General features: G+C 37.7%; 1 protein-coding gene across 1 annotated transcript in view; it reads left to right on the top strand.

Moving 5' to 3' along the window:
- The window catches only part of LOC139965294 (uncharacterized), a 102,522-nt gene that overhangs the window by 32,011 nt on the left and 44,090 nt on the right, over nucleotides 1-26,421 (top strand). Inside the window, exon 3 of the mRNA XM_071967508.1 lies at nucleotides 9,113-9,475. Coding sequence (XP_071823609.1) covers nucleotides 9,113-9,475 — 363 coding nt within the window. The remainder of the gene's footprint in view (nucleotides 1-9,112; nucleotides 9,476-26,421) is intronic.

A 26,421-nucleotide genomic window follows, 5' to 3' on the forward strand; every position in this document is an offset into this window, starting at 1 on the left:
TATCAGCATGTTCATTGCACAAATGTAACCTATATTTACTGTATCGTCCACTTTATTGACCCAATTTCACTGAGGAAATGTCTGAAAACACCTGTTTATTACTGTATTACTGTATTGTAGAACACATTTACAGTTCAAATGTTAACCATATGGTTATGTGCTGTACAGTCATATGACTGTACAGCACATAACCATGTGGTTAACATTTCAACTGTAATTGTGTATAAACAGTATACGTACCACTGTTCTGCTAGTACTTAACACACTGTGCAGTACTTTACTAACTACATTGTTGTATGTTTTAACAGTTGCAATGGACAAGGTGATGTGCTGTACAATAGAAACATAGGACTATATGCTGCTGCTAACTATACTTAACACCGTACTGTTTTCTTGTTGAACAATTTTACTGTTTTTAAAAATGCAACCAACTTGGTGATTTATTGTACAATATAGCATATAGTACTATACTGCTGGTACTTAAATGTACACATACTGAATATTAAAGTATGCTCTAACAATTTTATAGAAAGAAGCTTTGGTACAGCTTATTGTGAAAAATTATGTTGATCATTCTCATGCTTGCATACCAGTAACAATTTTTTTATTTCCAGCCGGGTGCTGTGAGCTCACCCACTAAAAGGGAGCTCCCTGTTTTTAGGAATTATGTGCACTACATATCCTGTGATCTGATTTCTTCTGTACTTTCAAGGTTTCAAAAAAAGAAAAATACATATAATTTTTTTTACAGACTTGTTTTTCCTTTGCTTTTCTTTCCTTTTGTTGCAATGCCGTTTTCACTTTATAGCTCAGTGCCAAAACATGTCTAGCCAAATGTAGCAGTTTGTCACATGATTGTAACATGAGTACTGCAGGTGACACCGATAGTCTGGGAACATGAATCACTTATGCAAGTGTTTGTAATATGTTGTCAGACTAAATGTAATAATATTACCTCTACTGTTATAATAGAGCATTTAAAGGCATTGAAAACTCGCCCCAAACCGGGTGCCGCCCTCTGAAAAAGTTAACTTTTGGTTGCTTGCAAGTGAAGTTTTCTTCTTGTCGCTACAAAATGCAATCTTTTATCTGGACCTGAGATGTCCACGCTGCTATGTACACTGTGTTGTGGGTATTGACCGTAGCTGTATGTATTGACTGTACACTAGTGTGTAGTTACCGACGGTAGCAAGCTGTGTGTATATTTTCTGGGATCGATGGTGGTGTCTAACACTTCTGTTACACCTCATTCGAAACTAGGTCAGATTTACCAGCATCAGACGTTTCTTTGTTCGCGAGTCTTCACTCCCTTTAACCAAGTGTATGAAAAGGCAATCAAAATCATTTCAAAGAGCAAAGAAGCAAATGTACTAGGCGGTAAGGGGGAGGGGGGAGGGGATTCGGTGCTTGGGTCAACACCAGGGCTGAGCGAATATAAGGCATCTTCATCTGGAACCCTCTCCCCCCCCAAAAAAAAACTTTAATACGAGGACCTGACATTTTGGGTATCTCCGAAGTATTTCAAGCTTGATCGTGAGCTGTTTCTAACATATTGGATCACCTTTTTCCGTAAACGAAAGTTTAAATGGTTGTCACACTGGCATAAAGTTATGATCTTCCTTTCCTTGTGATACACTTTCTAGCACTGCAAAAGTAGACCAGCACTATTGTTTGAGTGCCAGACTGACATAAAAAGGTTGCATAAACCTCAAACACCATTGGCCGTCATTTACTTTATTCAGCTCAAAAATGTTTTACAACAGATAACTCAATAAAAATAATGAATATTGATATGAAAATTGCATGGAACTGGTGTCATTTACACCAAGCTTTTAGTGCAGTTAGCTGGAAAGGTCATAGTTTAAAATTTGGCAAACATGTACTGAGACTTTAATTATATCCCAGACACAACAACAGACAATGCAGTGTCTGAAGTGTCTCAAAGGGCTGTTTGGAAAATGTGAAGGTAGGTGCTTGTATTGAGAATATCGGGGAAAAGAAAAAAAAAAAAAGGGGGGAAATTGAGTAGTGAGTTTGGCTGGCTGTAGAGTACTCTAAGAAAAAAGGGGTGGCGGGGGCTTAATTGAAAGTTAATTTGTACATGCAAATTTGTTAGTTCATAATTGCTCTTTCTATCACAGATCATGTCATGTCATGTCACATGTTCAGGTATCTGTTCAGGGCGTTGAATTCATAAAGTGTTTTGTTCTAGATGATATAAAACAAGTTTTGGTATTGCTTGGGTTTTTGACATATGGCATTGCCATTGATTGCTTAATTCAAGTTCTGTTAAATGGCATATCTGGATTAGTTGAGGCCATGCGCCAATACATATAACAACCTGGACACATTTATATACCTCTACATGTACGTGTTGAATACCACACATGCCTCTCCTGTCTTTCTGTTTTGCAAGGCAGTTCGCATATATATGTTTTGTTGAAAGAGAGAAAGAGGTGAGCGAACCTTCAGAAAAAGAATGCAGAACATGAAAAATTGTGCAGAAATTTCAAAAGGACACTCACCAAATGTTTGTTAAAGGTTGGTCAAAAAATTGATAGACAATCGTTTGAATCTAAAAGAATTCACAACAATTGAAGAAACTACTTTGCTTACCTGTCTACCCACAACCTGAGCACTCTTTCTGCCGTGTCTAGAATGATACCAGGAAAATTTGGAACAGTGTAAAATTTGGACAAAAGTTGGCTGGTGTCGGTACGTGTTAAGAATGGGTAGATTTGGGAATCAGAATGAGCTTGCTGACAAGTTATTAAAGCTAAGGTACGCATGGTAGTAAACTGACCCGAATTTATAGCTTTAAATTTGAGTCCAGATTATTACAAGTATCAAAGCCCAGGCCTTCTCACACTACTTTACAATGTCAGTCACCCCTGGTCACTAGTAACTTTGTCACACCCACCCATATAACCAAGTGTGCAAAATTCATTCGGTCACTACCGAGTCACTACAGTGTCTGACATCCCATGGGTTACCTCACGAGTCCCCATAAAACTACAACTTATTTTTTTGTGGAAATATACAAGCCTTTCGTTCCTGTTACTTCCTTTGAGGGAATCGTTACTCTGTTTGACCAACTACGTTCAACACTTAGGCTGCAAGTCTTATACAGACTGTCGCCAAATGGAGCCACAAATTTCGTAGCAAAAATGTTAAAAGATGACATCGTGCGATCTATAAAACGGATTTCATGGAAGAAAAGACATTAGCGTATCCTGGCTAAATTCTTTTACTTTTCCCCTTTGGTAACAGAACCAAAAAATGATTTTTTTTTTCAACTTTGTAATTTCCGTTAAACAATTCTATCCTACCATTAGCCAGCTATATTAACGACTAAGCCTAGCCAAAATAAGCACGTGCTTTGTGTTTGAAATATTTCGTAAACTGGCAACAAATTGTGATACGCAAACTTGATTCTCAAAATACAATTTTTTCATCAGATATTGATGTTTGAACAAACTACATCAATGATACTCGTTGCAGCTTTTTAAAAGATACGCATTTTTTGGAATGATTTAATATAGGAGGTTTCCACGTGGTAGCATTTTCTTCTCAGCGGAAGCTCACAAGCACTGTGCAAGTTAGTGTGATAGGCTACTACTGTAGTTACTGTATATAGTTTATCAAATGTTGTTCAACAGTACATATTAAGTTTCTTCTTACATTGTGTTTGACCGCAGTGCATTGTTTGTAGGTCTAAATATGCCATGTTTACATTTTGATTGTGCAAACAGTTTTCTTAGATTCTTGCCAATAATATGGGCAAAACAGGTGTCATCAGATATGTCCAGTTTTAATTATATTGTGTTTGCTTGTATAATACAGTGCCCAGACTGCTATGTATGTAACATTAAGTGGCCTGACTGGTCTGTTTACAAATCGTAATCGGTAAATAGTTTTCAGAACTTGCGTCTTTGACCAGCTGATCGACATATTGACCATTAGCCATTAATCTAAACTGAGGCTAAAGAAATGGGTTTTTTTTAGAGCAGATTAATAAATCATCGCAAATAACAAGAAGTGGCTTTGTTGTGAACAAAAAATGTTCAATATCGGTTTGCCATGATTAGTAATGAGGCTCAATGTTACCGATACAGATATGCGATAGCGCAAACGACTATGGGGGGGGGGGGGGGGCAACACTAGTTATATCTGTTACACATTGCCATTATATCATTTCTATGTCTGGTACTTAGATCTATTCTGTTACATACATCTTTCCCAGAGGCAAGGAATATAATGTTTTGCAGTCTATTATGAAACTTCCAATTTCTAGCAGTCACCTTTGAGGTTAGCTCCCTGTTAAAGGAGTGATTAATATTTTCCAAAAAAGTTGAAACTGGCCTAACCGGCATTTGATCCCAATTTTTTTTTTCATGTTTAAAATGCATAACATACCCACAGCCAGTTTGAGAATTGTCCCTTAAAATTTGGTCTGAATATATACTCCTGCTTAGAAAAGGAGTTAAAAGAGGAGTTTGACCAAACAAAAATTTTACCCTGTGTATACATACTGACGTTACGACATTGGTTTGATGTTGTCTCAAGAGTTTGACTTCCCCCAGCAGGAATTCCCTTTTCCCAGAGATGGGGGAAGGGGGAGAGGAAGGGATTGAAAAAGGTCTGAAGGGGACTTATTCTTCTATGAGCTTTTCTGTGAGCTAGCTATAGCCTACAAGTTTTCCTGCTATTTTTATACCTCAAAGCATCAATTTGAAGAAGAAAAAAAAGATGACTATTAGCAATTCTAGAGAAAACTCTGTTCGTATATATAAATTTAGAAGCCTTTGGGTAAGTTTTAATGTTCTAGTAAGGTAGCTTTTTCTTTGAGACTTTTATTCTCCATGCATCCACAAGTTCTGAAACTCTTTTTATATTTGTCCAATGTCCTTTTTTTAGTACTTTTCTCTTTCCCTCCTCTATATCTACAAATAACAGAATATTATTTATAATGAAAGTTAACATTAAAACATGAACAGTTCTATATTTAACTAGAAAAAGTACTCCTTTAACAGATAATCCACTCCTTGGGAAGAGAAGGGCAAAGTTGGAGGTCAAAGGGTTCTCCCAGATCTACTGCTAAATTCCTGAGGCAGACATGTCAGGTGAACAGTTCACATTTAGTGTGAAGGGAGACAATACCTCATATTGTGCAATTCAAGACCACTGAGATGACATTATGCCAAGGAAACAGCAGACTCCTAGATAAACAGGACTGGGAAAAGATAGCTAGTCTTTGATAATATACTCTGTTGAATCAGGGTCTTCTTCTTCTTCTTGTGCAGTGCTTCCCACAACTGACTGATTGGTGTGTTAATGTATGCAATACTCCCCCTCCCCCTCCCAAACATATGCTTCCAACACCACTCCACACGACACCCTATGACATGTCTCTTCCACCTTCCCCAGGCTTGAAGAGAGGGGATTAGGATGATATAGCCCTAAGATCCTGGGTCAATTAGGTGTCCTGGCAATGAGGGGCAGTGGTGGGGGGGGGGAGATTAAAATATGAAGAGTGCAAGGACGGAGCCCGGTGACATCGTTTTCCCTGCAGTATGACCAGGCTCTTGCCATCTTTCTGACCTTGTGCTTCTTCAGGTTGCTTCACGATTTTTGCCAAAAACAGTTTGAGTATATTAATAAAAAATAAGAAAAGTGCTCACAAATTGATTTGACTAAGGGTCCCTCAACATTCACCTAAAGAACCTGATTTAGGGGCATTACTTTTGGTTTCAGGGATGTCTTTATCCAGACAATTTGGAAAGTTTTATGAAATTTGTGTGACTTTTTGCCTTCCTGTCTTGAAATCAAGCTTGACTTAAAGTCCAGCTATCTAAACTGCATTGCAAGCTGAAACTTGGTTATCGAATCCTGCAGATTAACTGGACCAAAAACAACCAGGAAAGAGGCAGCACAGTGTCATACCTGGTACCGTTTAAAGGTTGACTTATGGCCAGAATATTAGTCTTGATATGTTTTAGTGTATGAAAGCAAAACGACAACAAGAAAAGTGAGTGTTTGTAATGTTTCTATAGCCATTCAAGTTTGTGCTTTAAACTTAATCTCTGCAATGCTCCCTTTGAGGCTAATTCGATGATGACTGTTGGCCCCTCAGCATAGGCCTTAAATGTTAATGTTTATCTGTTGTTCTAGACATTCTTGTAACTCAACCAAAACATGTACTTTTTAACTTTAAACAACAACAGAACATCCTTGGTTTATATTCAACACCTTTGTTCTTACCAAACTAGCAATGTAACCGATCATAAACTCATCATTTGAGGCCATGAAAGTCTCCTTTTCACATTGAGTTTTGGTGTTACATCTGAGTAACTGATTTATAGTTAGACTACATAGTCCAGTCACTTCAGCTGATGAAACTATTCAAAGGCTCATTTCTCCCAGAAAAATAAAAAGTGGTATCGAAATACAACCCTGACCTAAAAGCATTGTTTTTTAATGATCTGCAAAATTAATTGGTCCTCCAGGTTTAAGGTTGTCCCATTGCGTTTCAGAACAGTGACCTACTGTCTACGCAGGGTAGAGTTACTGAAAACACAGTAGCTTCTAGCTTGTCAGTCCGATCCCATGTTAACTGGTGGGATAGGTTTACGGTTTGTGACTTCTGTCACGTAACTTCTGTCACCTATTGCTAACTGCTGGGATATCAGTCAACTATCTGAACATGTATTCAGACCTGATAAGTATTTCTTTCCTATGTTTGTTTTTTTTTCCAAACTTGTGTTTCTATTTCAGGGGCAAGCTTCTCTGAAATTTGCATTTAGACTTTAGCCTTCGCCCCCCCCCCCCCTTTTTCATGTTCAGATAAATAAGATGGAAGTGTTTGGCATGACTGGACTGGATGTGGTATACCTAAGTACATAATTATGAATATAGTGTGTATACTATATATTGTACCTAACAGATAAGGTGTTTGTCTTAGAGGATTTTTTTATTTGGGCAAGTTGTTATTACCACGAGAATATCCCTAAATGCTTTTTTGACATGACTTTATCTTTTAATCTGAAGTGAGATACATTAGTTTAATTAATATTTATGATTTAAGTAATTGACTACTTCTTTATTTCTTTTTTCTTGTCTTCTTGTCAAACATGTACTAAACAAACTCCAGGTATATATGTTTAATAGCTTTGTTTGTTGCCTAGCCTACTGTTTCATTTTATGAATGTATACAAATATCAAGTCAAGTACTGAGTTGCTGTTACTTCTGTGGGAATCCTCTCGGGAAATTCCGAGGAGGATATTAAACCCGGGTGTTATTTTTAGATGTGGCGAATTTTTTTTTTCTTCTTTCCGTTTCTTTTTTGCTTGGCAAGCTATTGAGTAACTGACAAAATTTAGTGGAGTGTTTCAGTCTTGAACTGTAGTACTTGAACAGTCTGTAAAGTTGAACTACAGTAATAGCACAACCTAATTTACACCAGGGTACACCTGATGTACAGTATGTGATGTATGCCCAATGTTTGGCCAATGTTAGAAATAGTGGTACCACTGGTGGAACCTTACCTACACCAGGGAACAGCTGATGTATGTTATTTGTGCCAGTCATGTTTGTCCCTTCTGTGACTGTTACTTGTCATTAAGCCTTTGAAGAAGATCCTGCTAGGATCGAAACGTCAGCCCAACTTACTTTTACACACGTGTTTGGCGAATGTTTGAAATAGTGGAACCACTGACTAATGGTGGAACCTAATTTACACCAGGGAACAGCTGATGTATGTGATGTGTGCCTGCCAAACGTTGGCGAATGTTAGAAATAGTCAAATCGCGATCGTGTAGCATTTTACGATGCGGTCGGCACTGGATAAATTATTCCCTGAATTGACATGAAAAAAGTTTTGATGTTAAAACAAAAGGATTTAATCAAAAATGTACGTTACAAAAGAGGAAGGTGTTTGCATTGGATTGAAAGACTAAATCGCTCACTCATGACCGCCCCATTGTGCATATAATCCCGACAACAGTCTAGACAATCTTTGTCAACAACTATTGTGTAGTAAATTATGACACGATCACGATGATGCACTTTTGTAGCCAAAAGAACCTTGGCCTAATTCGCAGTGATTGAGTGAACGAAAAATTGAAATCGAAACAAAAGTATCTGGTCCTTTGTCTTTTTATTGGATGAAAATGAAAACATTAATAGGGAACGCATGCTTTCATCTTGACTAAGACGGTAACAACTTTGTTTTGGTTTGAATTCGTTCGTTCGTTCGTTCGATCTCGGCGAATAATAGGGTGATTATTTACTGTGCCGTAGTACCAACAAACAATTGTCGAGTGAGGGATCAGTTAGTACATGTTTATACTGGAATGCATAGAACAGCCAAAGAAGTTGAAAACCATAGGTAGCTTTCTTTAGATATAGATATATATATATATAATTGAAATTGTAGTGAGTTGAAAATTCCAGAACAGTGAAAAAACTTCCAGCCTCCACCGGGATTCGTACCTGGGCCTCCCGCTTTATATACAGACCCCTTAACCACTAGGCTGTGGACGCTGATTGTATGTCCAGAGGTTTGAAACCGGCAAGGAAGGTCGATATTCCACGTTAGGCATTTGTCACCTGTATCGAACAATACTAGTTCTGTTTTGGTGACGTATTTGCCTTACTCTTGAGATCAAACATGATGCTAACCAACTCGAAATCATTTGTGATTCATAAAGCTGGAAAAGAAAGGGAAGGCTAAAAAAAGAGAACACATAGCTACTTAAAAGAGCTCAAATCGTTTGCAATGGTTTGCAAGATTTCCTTACTTACCTGTCTCCTCACAACCTTAGCACTCTTTCCAGATAGTACGTCGTGTAGAGTGAACGGGTAACCCTTCGTACACCTCCAGCAGGGGTGATCTGCTACATAAGAAACAAAAATGTTTTGACAAACAAAGATCAACTATGTGACGCTTTTGGTAATGATTCTGAGTTTGTATCAGATATTCTTTGAACAGTCAACGTAGATTCTGAAAAAAAGAAAGATGCGAAGTAAGAGACCGACTGTATCTACTCCGCCAGCAATATGAGTTCTTCTAACGAGTTCTCTTTTTTCTCTCTCTCTCTTGTATTTCCACAGAGTGCACCAAGATATTTACCGCTTCACCAGGAAACCTGAGCGATCTGTTTTATGCCGGGGAGCAGCTGAACGTCTGTCAGTATTTCGTTCGTGCTCCTGGGGATCACTTGATTCTTTTAAATATAACAAGACTGATTGGGTTTGCTACAAACAGCTTACAGAATTGCCTCCCACGTCTTGTTATCATAAGTGCTAGCAAACAAAATAATAATAAAAAGCTTAGTTCGAGAACAGTTTGCAGTTATTCAGAGCCTCTGCCTTTAGTTGTGCAATCAGACGCGAATGAACTTAGACTCATCTTTTACGGTTCAAGTTCAGTCAATTCTGGATTTTCTGCCACTTACACCTTCCACACAAAGCAGAGTAAGTATACAATGTACGTGTGTATGTATGTGTGTGTATATGTTTTGTCTTGTTTCTACGTATTTTCTTTTGCCGATTATTGAACATGTATACAAACTTCAAGTATTTCTAACAATTCGTTTCACCCCTTATGATAACCTATCGGCATGTAGGGCCTGTCGTGCCGATAACTCCGGCATCCTTCACATGTTCGATTGTGGGTATAGGCCGTCTTGCTTTTTTAATGTACATAACGTCATGTACGTACGTATGTATGTACGTACTATGCGGTCATCTCTGTTAAGGTGATCGGCTTAAGGGTGACTGGCAAAGATCGTTAGGTTCCTTCACGGGATCGGCAGAAAAGGATTCCTGCAAACAGATGAATCGATTCCGCTTCTTGATGCAAACTGCTCTTTCCTAGAACGAACAACTGTTGAAAAGTGAACAGCAGAGACAGGCAGACCTTAAACTGTTTTCGCAACGTCCGAATTCAATACGTTTGGCATTTTTGCCCACTTTTTTTGGTTAATTAACAAGATCACTGAAGATTCATTTTCGATGCAACTGGCGGATAGAATATGTCGAGTTGCAAGAAAGGTTCCAAATTGTGTTCGATGTAGTTTAATGTTAATGATTCTTAACCCGTTGAGTGCTAAGCACGAGTATATTCGTTTTGCGATCATGCGAGAGACCACACGGTTTTTCCATGGGAAAATCCCTTCCGTAGGCTATGATGTAATGTAAGTGTATAGAAAACGTGTTCTCATTGGTGTATTCGTAAACGTTGTGAGGTTAATTGTGACATTTGTGTTAAATACCACACTCGACATATCCTAAAGGCTGGACGGACGAGGAAGAAGGGAGAGTATAAAGTATGCGACACAAGAGCAGCTATTTCTATGTCTTTTGGCTTTTCACTGAGATCTTTTGATAAGTTTTCTCATCTCCATCAGAACCTTAAAACAAGGGTTGTGTTTTCCTTTAAGGGTAATTCTAAAGTGCTGCTTTCATTGTGGAATCGCTGACTCTGTAGGTTTTTCTTGGAAACCACAAAAGTGAAGATAACCGAGATAGGGGAAAGTTTTTCCACTCAGTTTTGCCAAGTTAGAGGATGATGAGTTACTGTCTGGAAAGAATTTGGGTGTTGGTGGACTTCAATTACAGCCCTTTAATTCAAAGTAGGGGGTCGCAACACTTTTAGGGTCGGGCCAAAAACATTTGATAAAAAATTGTTTAAAAAAAAAAATCAGGAATGAAAAAGGAAATTGTAGGAAAATTTAATGGAAGTGGAAAAACATTGAACTTAAATTGCTTCCAAAGTTACAAAAGGTTGTACAGTATGTGTATAAGGGAAGGTATGAACAGAAGCTGTCTTCTTGTAATGTGTATGGAAAAATCACCCCTATACATTTACAGTGTGAATGGCAATATTTCTGCCATTTGTAAAAGAAGCAATTGCGAGGTTAGGTGGAATTTAATTTTTTTTTTTTTTTAACATGTTCAGGTTAAGTGTTTCTCCATATTTAAAAAACAAATATTTAATTCAGAACATACAGTAATTCAATTTTTATTTTTTGATTTTTTTGATTTTTTAAAACAATATGATAGTTGAATCTTTTCTAATGGCCAAAAATTGTGACAGAAGTTAATGTTTTTTGTTCGCCTTTATACTGGTGATTACAAATATGATGTTGTGATAATAGTATTATTCATATTCAAGGCAATAAGGGAAAGGATTAGGAAAAGAGGTAGGGGGTAGGATAGATGAGGATTTACGGAGAGAAGAGGGTAAACCATCAATTTTTGATGTGTGCGGATGTGCGATTAATTGATCAGTTTTAAGGACTGGATATTGCCTAGTTAAATTGAAGCCAGTGTACACACTTTTGCGTAATTTCAGCAAAATTTTGATGAATCTTGAAAACTTGAAAATGTAGTCTGCCATATGAGTCCATCAAAGTCTGCTATCATTCCAAGTGATATTTCTATATCACTTTTATTTTTTTGGGGGGGGGGGGTGAAATCTCCCCAATTAAACATCTGTGGGTCATCAGTTCAAGTGGCTGGACTATTGAGTCTAACACACACCTGAGTCTCATCAATTTCAGTGGCTGGACTATTGAGTCTAACACACAGCTAGCTGGCTAGGTCAGTTCATAACATGCAACAGAAAACTCTATAGGAAAACAAAACTCTTTTATGAACTCAAATAACATGTTTTACAATTGCTTTAACAAATTTGTCAAAAGGACAAATGATGTTGCTTATCATCCAAGGGTACTTTGCACATATATATAAAGTTAAAAGACCTTGATTGTTAGGTTAATATAACTTTTAAACATTTGTATTAACTTTAAAAGCACTTAGACTAAGGTGACCAGACGTCCCCGATTTTCGGGGACAGTCCCCGATTACAGTGTGCTGTCCCAGATGAACAAGTGTCCCCGAAAATGTCCCTGATTCGTCAAAAGGTTCAGAAATTTCGAAAATATCCCACATTATTAGTAAAATAATTGTAAAACAAAATGTAGTCAAGTGTGCAGTCGCAGAACGGAACTAACCAGTATTTCAGGTGGGCCAGTGTAAAGTGGAAACACTGTTAAAATATGCTAGATCGATCTAGCACTCTTTCGTAAAGTAAGTAAATTTCATAAGAAAAATCTACATTTTTGAAAATAAAATTGATTTAAAAAGTGCTTCTAAGTATCACCATTTTACATCTAAGCAACTTAGGCACTTGAAAATGTTCACCCCCTAGCCTTAGACCCCTACCCCATATCAGTCACGCAATAAATGTCCCTGATTCCAGTCAGGCAAATATGGTCACCTTAACTTAGACCCCCCCTTTCCTCCCCCGGTCGCATAGAGGTAGCAGATGTCATCGACAAGTTAGCCTCCAAGAAGCAGTTCAGAGTTAATAGACATTTATCTTAAAACTGTGCCCATCTTGAAAACCGAAATAGCACATGTAGAAACATGAGTAGATCTAAAATCTCTCTGGTTCTTAAAGACTATTTTAAGACTTAAATTCTGCCTAAAGTCATCCACATGCTTGTCTAGCTGTGTCTTGCAAAAAAAATCCTTGAATAAGTTTCAATTGGTAACCCCCCCGCCCCCTACTCTCCGCAGACGTCCATTCCCCTCGATATTAACCCTGCTCTGTTATTGCTAGAAAGCAAAATTTCCAATCAGTGCATTACGGTGAGCATTAGGTGATATAGCTTTTAACACCTAGGTGCATGTGACACAATTCTGAAGTATGCAAATGTAGACATATATACATATATACATATATACGTGCATACTGGCTTCTGTCACACAGTTAAAATGCAAATTTCCTTCACATTGGACTCGTCCCTCTTAATCATGTAATGTAACAAAAAATATAATGCGAAAAATGGAGACAATTTCGGTATTTTGTTTTGCAAGAAGCAATGACACAGAAGAACTATTTTGTTCTTCCCCGTTTCCGGAAGACCGGGATTTCCTGAAGGAAATCGTCTTCCTAATATACAAAGATTCATGTGTACTAAGTATAGCTGATAACCTGCGTTATCACTGTCTGTCTGTCTGAAGGTCAAGGTTACAGCTAGGACTCCGCTCTGGAGCAAGTGCTATTTCTGTAATGTATAACAACCAAACCCCCCAAGATAAGCAAACATAAGTAGAAAGGGTTATGCCCAGCCCTATCTATGTACATGTGATCACAACATGTGATCACAACTATATTTACCACCGGTTAAACACACACATACCACATATACACACAATAAACAAAACATGTTTAACATGGGAAAACATGTGTTTCGTGGTAGCAATTTCACATGTAAATGTTTACACAGATTTGAATGTGTGTCGAAAAGCATATGAAAAGTGTGTTAATTTAACCGCAGCCTTTTTGTTTGACACAGGTGGGAAAAAAGAAAAGAAATGAGAACATTTTTGTTAATGGGGGTGAACACTCGCGCACAAAGAAATGTCTCATGCCGGTTATCTGACCTAGTTTCGAATGAGGTGAAACATGAAGTGTTAGACACCACCATCGTTCCCAGAAAATACACACACAGCTTGCTACCGTCGGTAATTAAAAACTAGTGTACAGTCAATACATGCAGCTACGGTCAATACCCACAACACAGTGTTCATAGCAGCAATGGATAATCTCAGGTCCAGATAAAAGAGAACAAGGTATCACATTTCATTACTGTCTGCAATTTGTAGCGGCAAGAAGAAATTGTCACTTGCAAGCAACGGAAAGTTAACTTTTTCAGAGGGCGGCACGCGGATTGGGGCGAGTCTTCCATGCCTTTAATGGGGGTGGTTAGGAGGCTTACTTCATGTAAATGACATTACTGGGGCAGGTAAGAGACCTCACTCCAGAGTGTTCACACTTGAATTGGGTGGTGGATCAAAGTCGAAGGAAAAAGAGCATGCATTGCGCAAGCACACAAAGGTGGCAGCGATGGTATCAATCAGCTACAATTGTACTGCAGTCTGCCCGGTCTTTGTTTATGAGGAAGTGACCATCTCCTTTCCCTCGAAACGTCACCCTACGATCATCTTCTACCTTGCTGGGTCAGGTTCCTTTGTGAAAGAGAGAGATTACGATTTCAGGATCTGATCTTGTATGCGACAGGCGTTCGCACTATGAAGATGATGAGCCCTTGCGCTATCAAATCGCCCTTGCGTTCTCAAATGTGAGAAAAGGCTTGATATTCTGCTTCCGTCTTTATTGTCGGTCAAATTTGATTTTGTTACTCAACCAGGTAATTAGATAGTGAAATGGCAATGACAAAGGAATCGCAATGTACTCTGGGCTTTTGTTTTTGGTTCGACTAAACTGTCTGCAGTCAGTGAGTTTTTCGGAGGTTCCGTTTCGCATCTGACATTAAATATGTCTCTTGTCGAAGCTTTATTAATAAAATTGGATTTTTATCTTTGCGAAACTAAAATAAACATTGATTTTAGACTCGAAACATAACTCTGCTAGTACTTGAAGTGTATAATGCTAGACCAGTTTGACAGGAAAAGAGATGTACTTGAAATGCGATCTAACGGATGGGGAAGGCTTAAAACAAAGTATGCTTTAATCGCCTTTGAAATGTGCACAACGTTATACCTTTGTTTTAACTGTTCCATACTCATCAGTAGTGAAATTGAGCGCACCTTATACCCTCCAGTTCTCCATAGACTGTAGCTGGTACCATCCCATTTGTATAAAAGAACGTCTGTCTGGAGGAGTTTTTGCCCCGAGAAGGTCAATGTTGGGCAAAAAGTGCAACAGAGTGAATTATAGGGGTTGATCTGTTCATATACAAATCTGCAAGCCTGGGATGATAACAAAGCTTTGCATGTACTTCCTACCTACACAGTGCGAAGTGGATGAGACTCGTTCTGGCCTGTGTTAAATACTGTAGTTTGTGTGATAGCTATACAATAGAGATTGGCGTCTTACAGCCGGTAAAGGGTGCAGTAAACTATTAGTTTCCCGCTTAACCTTACCTGTCTCTTCACAAGCTTAGCTCTCTCACTTAGCAGTTTGGCAACTTCTTCGCTCCGTAAATATCCAACCCATCGATCAAGTTCGGAGGATTGAACAGCAATGAAGGATCTGTGTTGTGTACATGACCAGAACGGAATAGGATCAACTTGATCAAAGAGTTTAATCTTTTAGCCTAGAGGATTTGACTTTGGAGGAAGAAACATTGTTCAAGGATTATCTGTAGAGTCTTGAACAGTCCTTCCTTGGTTAATATTACATTATTTGTGGAAGTGCTACGGGAAGCCCCAAGTAAGTAGGGTTGAGCTTCTTTACCCCCCTCGTCAGTATAAGACATTTGTCTTCACTATTTGAAGTTATATGCTGTATACCAGGGAATAGTTTTGTGGTGCACATTGACCATTGAATTTCCTTCTTGGTAAACAGTATAGCTACCCTATCCGCTCACCCCCCCCCCAAACTCCCTTTTCAGACGTACCTGAAATCTTTAACCTCCCAAAAGACATGGCTACCTCTCAGTCATGTGTTCATCCCCAGCGAAATATTTCTATCATCTCTGTGGTTGTCTAACTAAATCCAGGCCTCTCATTGTGTATAGGAACACCATACGCCATTTGGTGTTGGCATGTACCCCCCCCCCCCCCCAGTTTGCTAAAAAGCCTAAAAAGTTGCTCTTTTTTCATAAATAAGATGTGTCCATTTTTGTAGAAGAACAGTGCCCTTTTTCAATTTTGTTATTTAAAGAGTACCTTTTGTTATTTAAAAGTATCCTTCTGTCAAAAAAAATAAGGCACAGTGTCCCTATCCCCACCCCCCCCACTCCCATCACCTCTGACTGAATCCTCTTTATCTACCTCTGTATTTTACAGTATGCTCTGTGTATGTCATATTCCTAGAAACAGTAGACCCTCAATGTGTGATATTGAATGTATGAGGAAATGCATAAAACCTATGTTAGGAATTAGTTTTAACTGCTATGGTTAAAGAGATATATTCCAGTGGCTGACAATGGAACACTTTACCTTCCAAAAGGGGGGGAAAAGTCCACATTGTTGGTTTAGAATCCCATCTCAAAGGATATCTTGTCCCAAAGTTAAGATATGGTTAATTGCATGTAACCTATTTTGACTGGCTTAACCCTCCCCGCATTTTCAAAGAAGTGGATTACATTTAGCTGGATGATCTTTGAATGTGGTTATAGCAGTTGTTCTCCACAAGTTTTACTTTTCTATTGTAATAATCTTGTTGCACATGGATTTGTCCTTGAAATGTGATACATTTGGAATGTTAAATCAGCTGTTCCATATTTAGAATTGCATCAAATTAATGCAAATTATTTTGTAGAAAAATAATTCTTCTAAGTGTAGATAAATAAATGATTTAAATATTATGAAGAAAAAAGATAGGAAAACAAAAAGAAAACAAAATAAAAGAGAAAACATTCAGCTCAGTTGCCAAGATGACATCACGCACCCACTTGTTGCCAGATGCATAATTAACAAATTATCACCAAATTTGTAAAAGTTTTGTCTGTGCCATACAAATTGCTTATGAGGCTGTGGTTTTGATTTACAGGTGCAGATAAATTCTAGCATTTTGGTTTTTAAAGCGATCAACTTTTTAGCCGTATTCCTAAATATCCCTTTAATTTAACAAATACTTCAAAGTACATAGTGGTTGTGCATTGAAGAGTGGGAATAAGAGTTGATGACTGTGTAGGTTTTAAGTACACATCCAGACACTCTGAAGTGTCCCACTTCAGACACTGATTTTGGCAAATGCAGGCTTTTTTTTTTCTTTCTTCACTTTTGATGTTTGGTTGGCTAAATTTTTTTATAAACTGAAAGCAAAACATGTTAAGGTAAAGTGTTTCTCCTGTTTTTAAAAACAAATATTTAATGCAGAACATACAGCAATTCAATTTTTTTTTTTTTTTTTTTTGATTTTTTTTTTTGTTGATTGAGTGCAGTGAAAGTCCTTAATGGTTAGGTAAGTAGGTAAGGGCAATGTTAACCTCTTTTTATGGCAAAGTCAGATTGAGATTGAATAAAATCCAAAATTGACTTTGTTTCTCTCTTACCTGTCCCTTCTAAATGATTCACGCAGCCGATTCACCCAGCTTTGCATCAGTCGGTATATATTCTTTGTACTGCGCTCCGTGACGACCCTCGGCTAGGGTCTACTCAAAATAGATTTATACTTTAAACCTATTCTCAAGAGTTAGGGACAATATAGTGAGATTTAGTTTTCAGTTTTTACTCTGTGGAATAGTTTCCTCGTTAAAAAGTAAATAAGCACTTGTTACATTGTCCCCGCCACCAGGAATATCCCTTGAATTTGCATACTGGTTTTAATATGTAAAGTAACCCACTGGGATATATCCAGAGATCAGATTACTCTTCTGTGTGGTTTCTGCAGGAGTGCTAGACATTATCATAATATATATGAGAATGTCCTTGATATTGATCTGTCTGGAATAAAATATGATGGTATTAATACGTATGTGTGTGTGTGTGTGTGTAGATCTTCATTATAATGCACAAAATGTCTAATAGACAAAAAAAGCAAATAGGAAGACCTTTTTGGGGAGTTGATTTCCTTGCCAAAGGCAAAAGAGTCTATGGGATGTTGGATGGCTTGAGTATGTATGTGTCTACTAAATGGTCTACTACCTATGGTCTACATAAATACAACACTTTAAAGTTTTTTATCTAAAAGTAAACTTCCTTGCCAAACATAGAAGTTTGGATTATGGTATCAGATCACATAGTTAATTCAATTATACTTGCTACCTTACAAGTATCAAGTCGTATGATGCTCGTACCATCCTACTGTGGAACTTCCCTTTGTCTATCAAGTCTAAATCAAATCTGTAACATTTTAGCACATGGTTGACCCTGACGGTTCCTAATACACAGGAAACATCCACTTGTATGCGTGTATGTATGTATGTATTTTAGATCCTCCTGCAGGAACTCGCAAAGAAGCCATCATTGGCTTATCAAAGCCGCAAGCTGACTGAAGTCAGTCTCTTAGATTCATGTTTAAGGTCCATGATTATGAATTGTCAATTGTCAACAACTCTGTAACTGGACGACATACATTAATCTTGGAGTGACTCGAACTAGTGACCTTATGATTGGAAGGTACAGGCGTTAACCACTGAGCTAACATTCCTAGTTTGTTAGCTTAACTTGCTGTCTGTTGGTTACAAGTCTAAAAGCATGTTGTCAGATTTCTTCACAGGGTTTGTTGTCCGTTGATGTAAGAGTTACTATACTTCTTCACCTGATGCAAATGTTGCTCAATAGGTTGCACTTTATTTTATCTATATAGGAAGCTTGTACATGACACATTTTGAGTATTTAACACATTTTCCTGTCAATATGCAATTCTCCAATATCCCTCTCTGGCCCAGATACCATCCCGTTTCTTTCGTTGTCTGGCATGTTTACTTCATTTCTCTCAAGATCGACTGTATTCTACACATCAGCAGCACTTGGATCTACCTTAGCCTTACTTTCCACTGCTAACATACTTGCCCTGTGATCGATCCCCGCCCCCCCCGTCACCCACTTCCCCAATTATCCACTCAAGTAAGATCAGTGCTGCCCTCATCCTTCCACATCTACCATTCAGAAACCCAACTGAACATTCTTGTTTATAGCCTGAATTATCATCCGCTTGAATTGTGCTCGGTTTAAGAAATCCCGTCTCATCTATTTTGTCATCATTTTAGTAAAAACTTTGCAAATAATTATCCTTGTCATTTTTCATGTATTTTAAACGTGTTTTCTTTCTTTTCGGATCACCCCTTTCGGTCGAGGTGTTAGTATATGGCACCAGTTGTGCGAAAGCATGCAGTACATACATGTTGGGTTCCTATAGTGTTGTTGATGGTACTTATCAGGGGAATAATTTAATTTTTAAAATTTTGTGAAGAAGTATTTGAAGGCTGTGAACCTTTTTCTCTTATCAATTATTATCGTTCCTGCATAAAAAATAAATTTGCTATACATCTTTGGATATGTATAGCAAATTGACTATTTTCAATAGCAATTTGCCGTGCAATGCCGGATGAAGTATTGGCCGATCTAGTGGTTTAGGTTCCCAGTGTGCTGGTTCCGTCATTCTTTGGAAAGAGTGGACCCACGATATATAGAAATTAGTAAAGTATGTATCTCTTATACATTCATTACCTCACTAACATGTCTTCACATAGCTAAAGCACTCTTACAGTGCCTAGAGATATATACAACAGGTATGTAGTATTGATTTTTGTAAAGCATATCATACATTGATTGATTCTGGTTCAATAACCCCCACCCTCCCTCCCTTCCCCATCCGCTGTTCTTCCCCCCTCCCCCAGGGCTATACTCCCCATCTCAATGAACATCCCAACAGCCTGATTCATATGAACCATATTCACGGCGGGCGGGCGGGTGAGAGAGATAAGAGGTCTCATCGGAATACGTCTGGCTCTAGAGGACAGAGGGATTTACACTGAATGAAATGAAGCATCAGTATTATATATCCGAGGTACCTGGAATCCTTCCTATTAGGTATCATGAATGTCTAAAACAGATGTTTACAGTAGTAATGTGACTTCCCTTGACATCAAACACACTCAACAGGAACTAGTATCATCATGTTCACTTTGTTGTATTTAGGTAACGACAGCTGTTAAAACCTTGCGGATGTCAGTTTACTTCTTCAAGGGCAAATGGTAGTGCACAACTGGTACCGAGCATGTATTTTTCCCCGTTTTTTCTTTCTTTGGAAAGGAGAGGAGGGAGAGGGGTTAAATTGCATAGTTACAATTAGACTTAGCATAGCTAGTTGTTTATATGCTAATCAAATTAGTCAAAATCTGTTGATGGTATATTTGACTTGTGGCTTAATTACTATGAGTAGAAAGAAAGAACCCTGTGTGTTGGAGTGTGAGGATGTAAGAGTAGAAGTGAAATTGTGATATTTATCTAATGAATCACGTATATTGACACAGTTCATTTGGTCAACGGTTATAGATTGCCTCATGATCTGCATTGATAAATATCATGTATCTTTGTTTTTGCTTTGTTTTTTGGCGACATGGTACCGTTTATCGAAAGAAGGGAAGGGTTACCAGACCCTCCTACCTGACATGTGGCTTAATTCCTTTGATGATCACACATGAACTCTATCTAGGTTTTTGGTGGTCAAAGGTCACTTTATTAGCTTCCTCTCTTTCCTGTGGTCATTTGAGAGAGATCAGTGTGTGAATCTCCTCTTAACCACTAGTGTATCTCAGGAATATCTCAAGAATGGTGTCTGTTTATTATGTCAACAGTAACTGTAGGTTGTTTTATATAATAAATGAATGAAGAGAAACACGTTTGGAGTTCAAAGGTCGTAGTTCAAGGTGTGGGACTGGGGTCAGTATGGAGGTCAGGAAAGACCGATCTTCATAAAGCCAAAGTTTCATATTTTATTTAGCTTGTGGATTTGATTGGGCCTAGTTTCTGACATTTTGAGCGAACCAAGTTTTATTCAAATTTCATATTGCAATTGATGTTACCGTTATTCTATCACCTTTGTGATGATTTATGAGCACATACAAATGGACTACTTTTGCTTTTAACAGTTTTATTGCATGCAATCTGCTTCATATACTAATTAATCATGAGAAAAACATAACAAGGTGGAAATTTATTTGTCTTTACTCTTTCTTTTGTCACATGAAACTCTAGTCATGCAAATTATTTTGGTTAATTAAATTATGATTAATTAAATTATGGTTAATTAAATTATGGTTAATTAAATTATGGTTAATTAATTTATAGTTAATTAAATTATGGAAAAAAAAAGCACATCTGAAAGTTGGAAATTTATTTGTCTTTACTCATTCTTCTGTGAAATGAAACTCTAGTCAAGCAAATGATTTTGGTTACAACGTTTAGTATCGATTCGTGAAAATTTTAAAAAATAATGAAAATTAACCGCATACAATTATCATTATCACTGTGTTTGTAATAAATTAAGATGAGTTTGAGGGATTTCATTTTTACACCAAAAACAAGAAATTAACATTATTACATACTTTGAAAGTTGGCACCTTCCGAGAAGTCTTGTTCGCATCTGAGAATGCTAGGGGATCGACATCTTGCTACCCCCCCCCAATTGAGGAGAATGGGGTTACTGGATCGACGTCTTACAGGAGAGCATAGCGTTAGCGAGCAAAAGGGTGGTAATGATTGTTTCTACAAATCAATAAGCTAAATATAGTACTACAGTACTACCCATCCTTAGATTCATGTTGGTCTGTATTAATGCTGAAGCGATGAGGGCAGTGTTAAAATTTGACCAGTTTTTAGGCTACAGTAGGTAGATGGAAAAGTGCAATAGTATAGAGTCAAAGACAGGTATGTATCGTCCCTTGTAGAAAAAAACAATCGAGGGAGCTTTGTAGGTTTGAAAATGATTAGAAATCCATAAAATAGGTGCTTTATCTCTGACCAAAAGGGATAGGCATGTAAATTCGTTTAAAAATTTACAGTATTTAGGATCCTGAAAGAGGTTGAAGAGGTTATCGTTTTAACCTGGAAAACCTTGGAAGACTCACGGTCAAAGCAAACACTTCAAAACCAAGTTATGAGATAATAATGCAGGTGTAAACGAAAGGAGATAATAAAACGGGTTCTCTGCAGGTATGTGGACAATAAAGTGCATTCCTTCAGAAAATGGTTTAAATTTCATTCTGGTTTCTAGTTTCTTCATATGGCAAACAACCATTAAAGATGATCCTTCCATCTAGCTTTTCATTACACCTCTGAGGGTTGAGCTGCACATACCTTATGGTCGTATCTGCACTGTACTAGAACAAGCAAGGGTAGACTCCGAAATATTCATTGATGACCCCTCCACCCCATGATGATTAAAGATTCTTTTTTTTGGGGGGGGGAAAGAATAAAATTTAAAAAATGGTGAAGAAATACAGCCAAGACTACTAAAAAGTGGGTGTTAAATGGTCTTTAATGTACCCACCCATCCTTAAACTTTAGTGATTATTTAGAGTACTAAAAGTAAGAAGATGGTTTTGAAAATGGAACCAATATCTCATTGTACTGGAGCATACCGGTTATTAATATTTCAAGAAATTCAAATTAAGGGACGATTTCAATGAAAGATATCGTCTCGCCGTTAATTTCTGCAGGAAACCGCGTCGTATTTTCACGACAGCTTATTTTTCTGCGCCCCCTACAGACAGAGCAGCCTTGGAGAGTTTAAGTCGTCAAACCCGCTCGAAATGATTTACTTCTGTTAAAACATTGTCGGGAGCATGTCTCTTAATTCCTGCCTCAACGGTTAGTGCATGGATCAACATGGAATAATGTTTCTCACCTGAATAGTAATTGACTATCTGCCAGACTGTCTTGACAGCGACGGAGACTGACAGATTCACAGATGCTTTTATAACGTTCGTTGTCTCTCGTAACCGAGAGAGACCCTCCCTGCGTATATCTCGCCTCACAGTCGACGTAATCTTCCCCATTGTGCTACAGTATAGACGAGACTGCTTTCCTTTTTTTTTTGCTCTTTTTTTTTTTTTTCCTGCTTTTTTTTCTTTCCGTTTTTGTTCCTTTTGGCGACATTCTGTAACTGTTCCAAGATCAGGATCAGACTTGGAAAATTGGAAATGAAATCGGAAAGGGGTTTGGGTTCCAACATTCCCTAATGTTCTGTTACCATGGCTACTCAACAGGGTAGGTCATAATGAGTGAAGAGGAAGTTTACCGTACGACTCCCAGATTGGGTCGATGGAAAGAAATGATGGCTGTATGATAAGATCTTAACGATGAGTTAATGATGGCTGTTACCGATATGTTTCGGACAGATGGCCATCTCTGATCGTTAGAGAGCGGAAATGATTGAAACATTGGTTATGAAATGACAGCTGACTGTATTGTGTCTTTATGTGTGACACATACATTAGATTATATATACATTAGATTATATATATATATATATATATATATATATATATATATATATTTATAAATATATATAAATTTATATATATATTAATATATATTAATATATATATTAATATATATGTATAGATAGATAGACAGACACACACACACACAGACAGACATAAAAATATATTACTGATCAATTGAGAATTGATATTACACTTAAGAGCTGTTTGATAAACCACATGGTAGTCCGATTAGTAGTCAAAATGAGTATATCCATATGAATATGAGTTGACATAGATATATATGTATATATATATATATATGTAGATATAGATATTATGTATATATATATATATTTATATATATATATATAAATATATATTTATATATAAATATATATATAGACATATATTTATAGATATATATTCTTTAGATGAATTATGCGCTTTGGATAGGTGGTGGCTGTTTCACTGAAATTCTTCTTTTGATGTCGTTTCCTACTTTTGATTTCAACATCTCTGACAAGTATTACATGTTTTGATATCCCAGCAGTGACCCATTTCTTCGGTGGATATTACTCCCTTTTCTCCATAATTTTGTTTTGAATATTTGAAATGGAGATTGTGCCACAACAAGCTGCTACTGGTCATATTTAGTGTAAATTATTTTCCCGATTCAGTAGACCTACTTTTACAAGAGGTAGTAGCCAGTAACTAACACGCATCGTTTGAGCGCGCCACGTTATGCTTTATTGAGGAGCAGTGCCATATAATATGAAAATGTCTGCAGACAAGATTTAATGCTGAATCATTAAATGAATTGAAGATTTTTTCTTGCGGGGGGGTGGATAACTGAGGTGTGCAGCGTATATATGTATCGTTGTCATTTGTAAATACCCAATCCAGTGAGTTTTGGGAATTTACTTCATATGTCTGGGGGTCCTGTGAACTAATCTCCATTGTCTTTTAGGGGGGGGGGGGGGAGTTATATGTAACCAGCTAATACTTGAACCTTCCCAAAAAAAGGCTAAAACAGTCAAGCAATGGTCACTCACATTGAAACATCAAGAAGTAAATGTTAAAAACAACTGTGAAAAGTGTGCGGAGACATTCCTAGTCAACATTTCATTTTTAAGCACTGGTTCAATAGTTTGGTTTGACTTGAAGGATCAGATGCTCTTCCACCTCCCCCTCCATCCCTTCTCCCCTTCCTCCCCATTCTTACCTCTCCTATCCCATTCCTTCCAATCTTTCCCATCCCATCCCACCCCTTCCAATCCCATCCTATCCCATCCTATCCCTTCCTCCCCCTTCCTCCCCTTCCTCCCCCTTCCTCCCCTTCCTCCCCCTTCCTCTCTTCCTCCGCCTTCCTACGTACCTTTCCTATCCCATTCCTTCCAATCTTTCCCACCCCTTCCCATCCCATCCCTTCCCATCTCATCCCCTCCTCCTCTCTCCACCCCAGATGATGAATTCGGAAAAAAGAAAAGTGATACACTTTTATAACATCAGATCTGATGTCAAAAGTTGGTGACTTGTGTCTGTCTGCCCTACAACTGATTCAAACAGGACACTCAACATATACAAAAATTGTTCCATGACAATCCTGATGACATGAGAAAGTTTGACTTTGTTAGTCTCCTCTAACATTCAAAGGTCGTCAAAAGGTTGCCATGTATTTTTCCTTTCCTTGCTTTTAACAAGAACAAGAAGGAGAAGAAGAAAAAAAAACTGTGTCAGGATTGACTTGAAAGATGTCACTCATTTGGATGTTGTGTCTGTCTCCAAGGGGATGGTCTGTTCCTGACCTCTTTATTCTTCCTAATTCATTGGTCCTGTTTTCAAGTTCACTTAAACAGATCAGTTTTTTCCTTGTCAATTTTTTTTCCATTCAACAAAAAACAAAAAAATAATATCCTACTTTTGGCAAGGCTGAGAGTTTACAAATTAGAATAGTTATGATAAAGGTTATAGTGGGTTGATTATGTGTTTAAGAAGAAAGTATTTGGTTGTTAGTGGTTTAGATCACCCTTCCTAGGCAGGGACCTGCAGGAGGGACTGGGGAGGGGGAGGGGGTACAGATGATGGAGTTGTGCAATGGATGAAAAATTTCAACCAGTCACATCATACTGCCAAAAAAAAAAAAAAAAAAAAGAATACAGTGATTACTATGAAAAATCTTTCAATGATATATAACCTATTTGTGAGTTTTGTGCATTTGGGTTGGGTGTATTGGGAGCTGGGGGAAGGGAGGGTAAGGGGGAGGTGTGAGAAGAGAGGTATATATGTTAGTTTATGCATGACGAATGTTAAACTATTTCAAGTTGATTAAAGTCCCGTATAAATACATGAAAGTACATATTCATAAATAGTTTTTATCATCCTACTCGGATATAACACAATGACAATGACAAGAAACGTTTGGTCTTACCAACCCTGATTAATTTGTAGGTGCATTCAAATTCTGCTCTCTTGACCAGAATTAATTAATACAAAAGCATAACATTTTTCACCAAACCTTCCACCAAAAGGTTTACACTTCCATCTAATAGATGTAAACTCATATCTGAATTTGATTTCCACCCACCCAACAGCAACGATCATGCAGCGAAAATTCACAGCAAACTTTTGATGCAATTTCAGCTGTTGCCGTTCGTCGTCGTCGTCGGAAAAGTATTATTTTTTTGGTATTTAATGCAGACATAATTTCTGGCCCCCGTGACAAACATCTCCAACACCCAGGGGCTATTTTCATTCCGGTTTAGCTTTTCAACCTACTCATAGTGTATGTGAGTGCGTGGATGATGATGATGATGATGCATCACTTGGTAATGTGCCTCAAAATTCCTGATGAGTTTTGACTTGTGTAATTGGAATGGGGACACAGGTACTTTGTAAGTAAGCTGAGGTATTTCATATTCAACCATGGACCATGCAGTCATCATTTAAAGTTATCTATTTGTGTGACTTCTCCATTCACTTTGAATAATACTCCCCCTCTTTAATTGATATGTCATCCCCCAGTCCTTCCCTGCTACCCCCACCCCCACTATTCCTCTCCCACCTCTCCCACTTTTCCTCACCCACTTTTCCTCTCCCACTTTTCCTTTCCCTCTACTCCTCTCCCACTTCTCTCCCTCCTCTCAAGAAATGTTCACCTGCTCAATATATCCAAATATCCCTGGGAAAGCAGGGAATTATTTTTCTGTTAATATGTAGCATTCAGTTATACAAAATGAGCAAACTGCTACACACCCTGAATAGCAGTGTGTTTTTTTTTGTTTTTTTTTCATATACAGAATAATACACTACCATAATATATATATTTTTTTATGTGAAACAAAAGTAAGTAAAAGGTCAAAAACTGCAGCTGATGCAAATTAAGGCCACTAAAGATATCTCTCCTCTAATGTGGCCCGTACACTTGACAATTCCCGTCTCCCAATAAAATATTTTGTTCGCCCAATAAAATTGTTGATTCTCTTTTAGTAAGTTATCTGAGGTGGC

Source organism: Apostichopus japonicus, chromosome 3 (assembly GCF_037975245.1).
Source record: "Apostichopus japonicus isolate 1M-3 chromosome 3, ASM3797524v1, whole genome shotgun sequence".
NCBI classification, from domain to species: domain Eukaryota; kingdom Metazoa; phylum Echinodermata; class Holothuroidea; order Aspidochirotida; family Stichopodidae; genus Apostichopus; species Apostichopus japonicus.